Raw genomic sequence first — 8,919 nt, 5'->3', positions numbered from 1 at the left:
ATGTCATTCAAGCCAATTGTAGTGGAGGGACATTTGAGTTCAATACTTGGAAAAATATGACAAGTAAAATCAAAGAGAAATTGAAATTTTGCATGTGTTTAAAGGTTCTACCAAGGTTCTGAGCTGAAATCTTTTGTAGCCTAGATGACCTACTCAATCTAATCTCAAGGAAAAACAGTGTGACTCACCTTACCCCAAACCTCCCTAAGTTAGATGTATGACAATTTTCCAACTCAGAGTGAGATAATAAAGTTTAAGTGTGGGGGAATATCTGAAAGTCTCATAGTAAATAGTTTTCAATTTTAAGTGGCTGCACTCTTTTTCTTGGCCATGGTATGGATTTACAATTGAATTTTGGGTGTATATTCACTGCAAACACCCACGAGACTAAACTCGTCCACTAGGGGTAACCTAGGGGTTTAAACTCGGCTATTTTTTTATGTTTTTCAAGTTTTAGGTCCTTTTTTGTCATTTTTATGCTATGTTGGACTATAGGGCACCATATCTCTCAAGTTACACATAAAGTAGTCCAATTTCTTTTCACGGTTGCGAACGAAATTCTGAGTAAGGTGGACCACTTGCATGTCAAGTATGCATTCATTCAGGCCATCATGCAAGCAATTAATTTTTTTGGGCCAGAAAACAATAATGGGCCAAAAAATGAGTTGAAGTGCAAGCCCGAGCCCAGAACTAAGGAAGGATTTGATGCAATCTAGGCACCAATCTACCCATGGATCGATTCACATATGATTAAGGGCGAGATGGGAAGAGGTTTCACTGAAGATCCAAGGGCATAACCATAATTTCAAAAAATTGGGAAGTTTTCAGAAGATATCCGATATTGGGCTCTATTGCGTCAAGAACTATGCCGGAGCGACCTGTTCCTGCAATACGGAATTAGCAAGAGAGGGTCGGGCTATGCCGGTGTCTCCATTCCGATGCCTAAGTCAGAACTCTTAGCAACAAATAATGATAATAGAAATCAGATGATCATGGAAGGATTTTACCCTATTATTTATAGATGACGGTGGGCAGAATCGTGCCATAATAGGAATGTAGAGTCCTCGGCGTGGAGTGAGAGATTTTAGGAGTGTTCTTAGGGATAGCGTTGATCCCTTAATCCCCTTCGCGCCTTACTAGGCCCCATATGGGCGATAATCTCAGGCCACGATAGTTCATGGCAGGCTTTGTGTTAATTAGAGTGAAGTGTTCAGGTTGTCCTCTCTCGATATGGGTCAGTCAACCTCGCAAGGGAGTCAGCCTGGCGACTCCTTGCAACCACATGAGATCCGTCTTCGTGTGGGTGCTCTATGAGGTCTGATGTTCACCCAGACCTCGCTCTTTAGTAATCTGGTAACTTCGCACTCGCCCTTCATAGCCTCAGCTCATCCCTTATACACGTGTCAGCTTCTGATTGGCCGATGTTTCTTAACATATTACGAGCCCCCCACTCCTCTGGGCATTCTCGCTTAGGGGAGTCAAATCGATTCTAGGTTCTGACGCCTGCTCTTGTGCGTGTGGATACGATGGTTGGCAGTTGGGAGATGAATCCTGATTGACACGTGGCGGGAGTTATGATGGTGCCTCGATCAGGGACCGTCGTTTGAACTAGACGGCATTTGATGTCCCATACGTCTTTTGACGCATGGATCTGTGCATTTTTGTGTATGGTCGCTTAAGCTCTATCGTCTCCAGTGTTCCAATCGCTGGCTGACACATGGCCTATCTTTATGACGCCTCAGGTATGCCCATCATCGCTCACCTCTAGCCCTCCGATGGGTTTTACCCTAGACCGTTGGATCTTGGCGGTTCTCCTTCTTCTCCTCGTTTTAAATTTGGGGCCTTCTGCCCCTTTACCTTTCCTATTGCTGCCTCTGAGTCTTCTGGTTTTCGTCTTCTTCCTGCTGCTTTGTTCTTCTACATTCTTGTGCTCTTGTCTATGCATTGTCAGTGTCTTCAACAAGTTTTAGTTTCTTCTACTCGCGTTGTTTCCTTCACTCGATCGTCCTTTGCTTCAACGTGCGAGCTCCGTTTCCTGCTTCTGTGCATTTCTTTTCCTAGTAAGTTTTCTGCACTCATGCGTTCATCTTCTTCCCAACCAAAGCCCAGTGGAGGCTTCGGCGATGTTTCTGGTATGAGTAGGGGCTCAGACCTTGAGGTGAGTTCCGAGAGGACCCACGACGATGATTTTTCTCTTTTTAGGTCCAAGTGGTTTGCTGCCTAGTATGGCCATTTGTCCAGTTCTTCTTTTGTTCCTTCCAGTGGGAGCATCCCAGCCCCTGCCCAAGCTTTAGAGGAATGGGCTACCAATGTAGGTGAGGCCCTGGATGAGGAGGAGGGGGGGGACTCCGCCTCCAAAGTCCCCAAAGAGGGTGTAATGGGGGTTGACTCTTACGAGAGTACCTTGATCGAGTAATCTTTGACCGCATCTCTAAGGGCCCAATAAGGGTTCCCCAAAGAGGTGCGTGCCTGGGTACCAAAACTAGAAGAGAGGGCGAATACACCACCCCTGGGGACTGTGTGTCTATACAAGGTCACATTTATCTATGGCCTCCATCTGCCAGTTCGGTCTTTCATGGTGGATCTCCTTCGTCACTATACCCTTTCTCTGAGCCAGCAGGTGGCGAACTCATAGAGGTAGATCTGTGGCTTCTACCTCTTTTTTGCCCAGCTCGACCGTAGGCCGTCCTAGGCCCTTTTTGCCCATTTTTTCATGTTGAAGAGGGCGTCAGGCGAATGGTACTATCTGGCGTTGCACGTCCAGAAGGAGTCATTAAAGGTCATGCGGTTCATATGCCACATGCCCTAGTCTGCTAAGAAGTAGAAGGATCACTTCTTCTTTGCGCAGATACCTGGGGACCCCTTCAAAGTAGAATGGGGGAAGATCTAGCTGAGGACTGTGAACCTCGTCCTTGAGCTGAGCCAATACGATCGGGAGTCTCTCAGTTTGTGCTTGAATGGCTAGGCCTTCGACGTGCGTGAGCTGAAGAACAAAGGACTGCTGGCCCAGTATGGCTTGAGCTCAGCCCAGGGTGAGAGTCTTTAGTCCTTAGTCTTGGTTCTTCCTTCATTCATCATTTGTTTTTTTTTTTTTGTATATATATCTAATTCCTCTCTGTTTCTCTGACAGTGGACTTCAAGGTGAACCACGACTCGCTCAAGAAGTCTGCTATGGAGGGCGGCCTGAAGGCGCGAGCCAACTAGACTACTTCCAGTGGTACAGCTCCCCTCCCTCCCCCCAAGGATAAGAAGAAGGTCCCCCAGCCCAAGGACCAAGGTCTCCCTGAGGGTCAATCGTAGGCCTTGACCCCCAACAAAAGGAAGGAGCTCGAGAAGAAGAAGGGCAAGGAGAAGGAGGAAGAGGTGGAGATTCTCATCATTGAGCACGAGAAGCGACTTAAGAGGCCGCCCTCGCCAGGTATCAAGAGCTCGGAGGAGGCATACCTGGCCAACCAGGCCAGGGAGGTCGCGTAGGGGAAGCGCTCTCGTATTGTGCAATGCTAGGAGATCTATGAGGGGGAATCTGCCCTCGATGACCCAGATGTCGCACGCGAGTTGGTGACCCAGAGCGTGATTCCTAAGGACTGCAAGTCAGTGCAGTCTATGTGTGATGAGGATCTCATCTTATCGTTCGATCCTGATGTCACAATAGTACGTGTTTCGCGACCTTCTGACTTGCATTTCTCTTTTCGTTTATTTATTTTTCAATGCCTGATGGTGTCTTCTGTCTTGCAGCTGGCGGCCAAGGCCAGTGAAGTCCTTCACTGGCTGGAAGTCTACCATGATCTCTATCATCATGAGAGGCGAGCTCGTCAGGAGGTGGATGCGCATCGGCTGAATCTGACCAAGGACAACTCCAACCTGGAGTCTAGGGTCAGGGACTACGAGAGGACGCTTAAGGCCTTGGCCGACAAGAAGGATGTCCTGTAGGGTGAAGCCAAAGTTGCGGCCAAGCGAATCAAGGCTTTGGAGGAGGAGTTGACCCAAGAGAAGGCCAGGAAGGCCCAAATCCGGGCCAAGGCCATTGAGGAATTCAAAGAATCGGCCGAACTACATGAGCTTCTAGAGCTAAAGACCAAGGAGGCCTACGACTATGGTGTGAGCGACACGGTTGATTACATCCTTGACGAGACCCCAGGCTACAACTTCGAGAAGTGTAAATTTTATGTTCCTCCTCCACCTAAGTCTCCTTCTAACGAGCCACTCCCTGCAGATCCTCCAGCCAATCCCTGATGTATTGTTTTTTTTTTTTTTGAATGTAAACATTTGGATTCCCATAATGAAGAAGTTCTTTGCTCTCAGCTTTGGTATCATTAATATTATCTCCTTATTTTTGCAACTCTGTAGGTCGTTCTCTCCACACGTTCACGGTGTTGGGTAGGTCTTTTGATTCCAACCTCTTGAGGTCAATTTTTAGTGCCGGGTAGGGTCTTTTGTGCCGATCCCAAGGATCAGGCTTTAGTGCCAACCCTTTGGGGTTGGTCTTTTGGTGCCAATACTTGAGGTCGGTCTTTAGTGCCCCATAGGGTCTTTCGTGCCGATCTTAGAGATTGGGCTTTGGTGCCAACCCTTTGGGGTTGGTCTTTTGGTGCCAACACTCGATGTCGGTCTTCAATGCCCCGTAGGGTCTTTCGTGTCGATCTTAGAGATCGGGCTTTGGTGCCAACCCTTTAGGGTTGGTCTTTTAGAGCTCCAAATTGGACAGATGTTTTGCTCAAACCATAAACTATATTGAAGGAGGTCGTTCTTACAATAGTTTTACTAAAAAATTTTTCTCAAATTCTTTGAGTTCCAAGGTCGGGGTATCTTATTGGTCCCTGGGGCCTTCAAGTGATATGTGCCTGGCCTTATCTGCTTGGAGATCACATATGGACCTTCCCAATTCGCGTCCAATTTTCCTTGGTTTTGAGGTTGTGAGGCACTGGTTTTCCTTAGCACCAAGTCTCCAGCTCTGAATACTCTTTCCTTTACTTTCGAGTTGTAGAAGTGAGCCATCCTTTATTGGTAGGCCATGTTTCTCATCAAGGCGTCTTCTCTTACCTCGTCTAAAAAGTCTAGGTTTGCCGTTAGTCCGTCCTGATATGTTCTCTCATGGAAGATGAAGTTCCTCAGTGACCCTGCTAGTATCTCGATCGGTGCTAGGGCTTCTATTCCATAGGTTAATCGAAATGGGCTCTCCTCTATTGGAGTTCCGACCACAAGACACTTAGCAGCTCGTCTACCCATTTTTCTTTGGCTTCGGTCAACCTTCTTTTTATCCCTACCAGCAGTGTGCGGTTGGTGACCTCCACTTAGCCATTTTCTTGTGGGTATGATACCGACACCGTCCTCAATTCTGTGTGGTAGTGCATATAGAATCCTCAAAATTCTGGGTTGTTGAATTGAAGTCCATTGTTTGTTACCAGTACCTTAGGTAGCCCGAGCCGATAGATGACTTTATCTCTGAAGAATTTCTCCATTTGTTGTCGTGTGATCTTTGCCAGTTGTTCTGCTTCTACCCATTTGGTGAAGTAATCTATCGCAAAAACTAGGTATTTTCTTCCTCCAGAGGCTGGGGTGAAGTTGCCTACTGCGTCCATTCCCCACATGGTGAATGGAATGGGGCTGAGTACTGAGGTCAACTCGGTGGCCAGTTGATGAGGTATGGGCGTGAACTTCTAGCATTGTTCGCACGTCTTCACGTATTGGATCACGTCCTTCTACATGTTTGGCCAATAGAAGCCCAACCAGAGTACCTTGTATGTTAGATTGCGACCTCCCATGTGACTACCACATATCCCTTTGTGTTCTTCCACCAGAGTGTATTGGGTGCGACTAGGCGTTAGACATTTTAGCAATGGGGATGACATCGACCTTTTAAACAGCTCCCCTTCGATCATGGTATATTTCGCTACTCGTCCTCGTACCTTTTGCGCCTCGACCCTATCCTCGGGCAAGGTGTCGTCCCTTAGGTAGGTGATGATTGGATCCATCCAGCTCGGCTCCATTTCGATCAGCGCAACCTCTTTAGTTTGATGGGATGGCTCAGATAAGTTTTCAATGTACATCAACCCGTCCAACTGTGCTAATTCCTCGTTTGAGTGGCATGAGAGTGCGTCAGCTTTGGTGTTCTCATCCCTTGGTACACTATGCATCTTGACTGCCTCGAACGAACTGACTATTTCTTTTGCTTTGGCTAGGTATGTTGCCATCCGATCGTCTTTTGCCCCGTAATCACTGTTCATCTGGTTCACAACCAGCTGTGAATCACTTTTCACCACCAACCTTCTGACCTGGATGGCCTTGGCTATTTTTAGCCCTACTATCAGCACTTCATACTCGATCTCATTATTGGATGCTTGGAATCCAAAATGCAATGCGAACTGTATTTTGAAGCCCTTTGGACTTGTCAATATGAATCCTGCTCCACTACCTCCAGAGTTACTCTAACCGTCCATGAACATGGTCCAGGATGGTTCAGGCTTGATCTCTTCATTAGCTCATTCTGTCAGGTCCTGCCCGATCTCCCCCAGTATACACTCGACCACGAAGTCAGCCAGGGCTTGGCCCTTTATTGTTGTCTGGGGCTTGTACTTGATCTGGTATTCGCTCAGTTCTACTGCTCAGACTATAAGTCTTCTTGATATGTTCGGTTTGTGCAATACCTTTTTTAAGGGTTGATCTATCATTACCGAGATTAGAAATAGGGCTTTAGCTTTCTTGCCGCTTTGTCCAACGCGAATGCGAGCTTCTCAATTTTTGGGTAGCGACTTTCTGCTTCCAGTAGGACATGGCTAATGTAGTAAACCAGTTTTTATGACCTGTTCTCTTCTTTAACTAAGGTCGCGCTCACTGCCAAAGGCGATGTTGCCAGGTAAATCATCAGCTCCCCTTTTGGGTTAGGTCGTGCCAGCAGAGGTGGGTTGGCTAAGTATTCCTTCAAATCTTCAAATGCCTTCTGACAGTCATCAGTCTAGGTGAAGTTTTTAACCTCCCTCAGGTTTTTTAGAGTCTTAAAGAAGGGTAGACACTTATCTCCCGACCGCGATAGAAATCTGGTGAGGGTCGCTATTCTTCCATTTAGCCTCTATACTTCGTGGACCATTCTTGGCAGGCTCATCTCCTGTATAGCTCGTATCCTGGCTAGGTTGGCCTCAATCCCTCGCTGGGATACCATGTATCCAAGGAACTTACCCAAAATTACACCGAAGGCGCACTTTGTTTTGTTCAACTTCATATGGTGCTCGCGCAGTACTTGAAATACTTCGTCGAGGTTGGCTAAGTGGTCCTCGGCCCGTACACTCTTTACTAGCATATCTCCACATACACCTCCATATTTCTATTGATCTAAGCTTTGAAAATCCTGTTGACCATTCGCTGATAGGTCGCCCTGCATTCTTCAAGCCAAAGGGCATGACCCGATAGCAGAAATTCTCCTGGTCTGGCTGAAATGCCGTGTACTTCTCGTCACCTTCTTTCATCAGGATCTGATTATATCCTGAGTACGCATCCATAAAACTCAGCCTTTCATGTCCTGCCATCGCATATTTGGGGCAGGCTTTGTTGAGGTCGGTGTAATCTACACACATCCTCCATTTCTCGTTCGGCTTCGGTACCATTACGTCATTAGCCAGCTAGGTTGGGAATTGTTCTTCTCAGATGAAGCCCGGTGCTCTTAGCTTTCCTAATTCTTCCTTCATCGTGACCTGTCGCTCCGGGGTAAAGCTTCTTCTCTTTTGTTGGATCGGCTTTCTGGTAGGATCCACATGCAGGGCGTGCTCTACTATGTGGCGTGGGATGCCTAGCATGTCAGCAGCCGTCCAGGCTAACACATCAGCATTCTTTCGAAGGAAAGACCCGATCTCTCTCGCTTTTTCTTCTTTTAGTAGGGCCCCAATCTTCACAGTCTTCGTGGGGTCCTGGTTATCGATTGGAATTTTGATGAGTTCTTCAACCGGCTAGCCCCGTTGATAGCACTGATCTCCCTCGCGGTTGTCATTGACTTCTACTGCAAAATCCGTTCCTCTGTAATTGCCTTTAATCTGCTTCAAGAAGGCAGCATGGTACTCTCGCACTTTCTTCTACTTGGATCAGCACTCTCCTATGTCGTTCAAGGTAGAGAACTTGACCTTCAAATGCTTAGTAGAGACCACGGCCCCCAGCTCATTCAAACTCGGCCTCCCTAGTAAAACATTATAGGTTGTCGTGACCCAAACTACCATAAAGTTGACCTTTATGGTTTTTTGGCATGGGGCAGTTCCCATGGTCATTAGGAGTTCGACCGTCGATCGGGGTGGGTGCTCTTGAGAACCCGTACAAGGGCGCGATCTAGGGCTTCAGCGTGCCTGGCTCGAACTTGAACTGTACGTAGGCATCGTACGACAACATGTCTACTGATGCCCTGGTATCCACCAAAATCCTGTGCACCAGACGGTTGGCTATAACTTCCTGAACCACGACTACATCGTCGTGTAGCCAGCTCAGCCCCTCAAGATCTCCATCGGAGAAGGTAATTGTTGGCTCAATTCGTGTTTTCTTCTCGGATACTTCCGCTAAGGCCACAAACCGTGCTTTAGACTTTGCTTTTTGGGACGACTCCTGCCCCGGGCCTCCCAGAATGGGGAGAATAGCCGGGGCATTGGAGGTGTTGGCCTCAGTGCCAGTTCCTCGGTTCTCTCTCTGGTCATCTCGCCAGTCGTCCCAGGGATCTCGCTCATCTCTTCCTTTGGGTCGGTCATCCCTCTTAGGGTCGCTCTTTGTGCTGTCTCGGCCCCGAGGATTATCCTTTCTGTCCTCCCTGACGTATCTCCGGAGGTGCCCCTTTTGGATCACATCCTCGATCTCTCTCTTCAGTTGGCGGCAGTCTTCAGTGTCATGACCGACGTCTCGGTGGAACTTGTAGTATTTCTTCTTATTTTTGTCCTCGGGCTTCGAGAACAT

At 47.6% G+C, this 8,919-nt stretch overlaps 1 protein-coding gene across 1 annotated transcript; it reads right to left on the bottom strand.

The window, feature by feature from the left end:
- Nucleotides 1–8,307: 8,307 nt before the first annotated feature.
- Nucleotides 8,308–8,919, bottom strand: LOC122672200. Its single transcript, XM_043869697.1, has one exon. The coding sequence runs from the start codon at nucleotides 8,917–8,919 to the stop codon at nucleotides 8,308–8,310; it is 612 nt and encodes a 203-aa protein (XP_043725632.1).

Source organism: Telopea speciosissima, chromosome 8, assembly GCF_018873765.1.
Source record: "Telopea speciosissima isolate NSW1024214 ecotype Mountain lineage chromosome 8, Tspe_v1, whole genome shotgun sequence".
NCBI lineage: Eukaryota > Viridiplantae > Streptophyta > Magnoliopsida > Proteales > Proteaceae > Telopea > Telopea speciosissima.
This window is presented reverse-complemented; position numbering and strand designations above follow the sequence as displayed.

What these genes read in the sequence shown, in the direction of transcription:
- LOC122672200 (XM_043869697.1), bottom strand. Translation starts at nt 8,919, where the DNA reads ATGTTCTCGAAGCCCGAGGACAAAAATAAGAAGAAATACTACAAGTTC.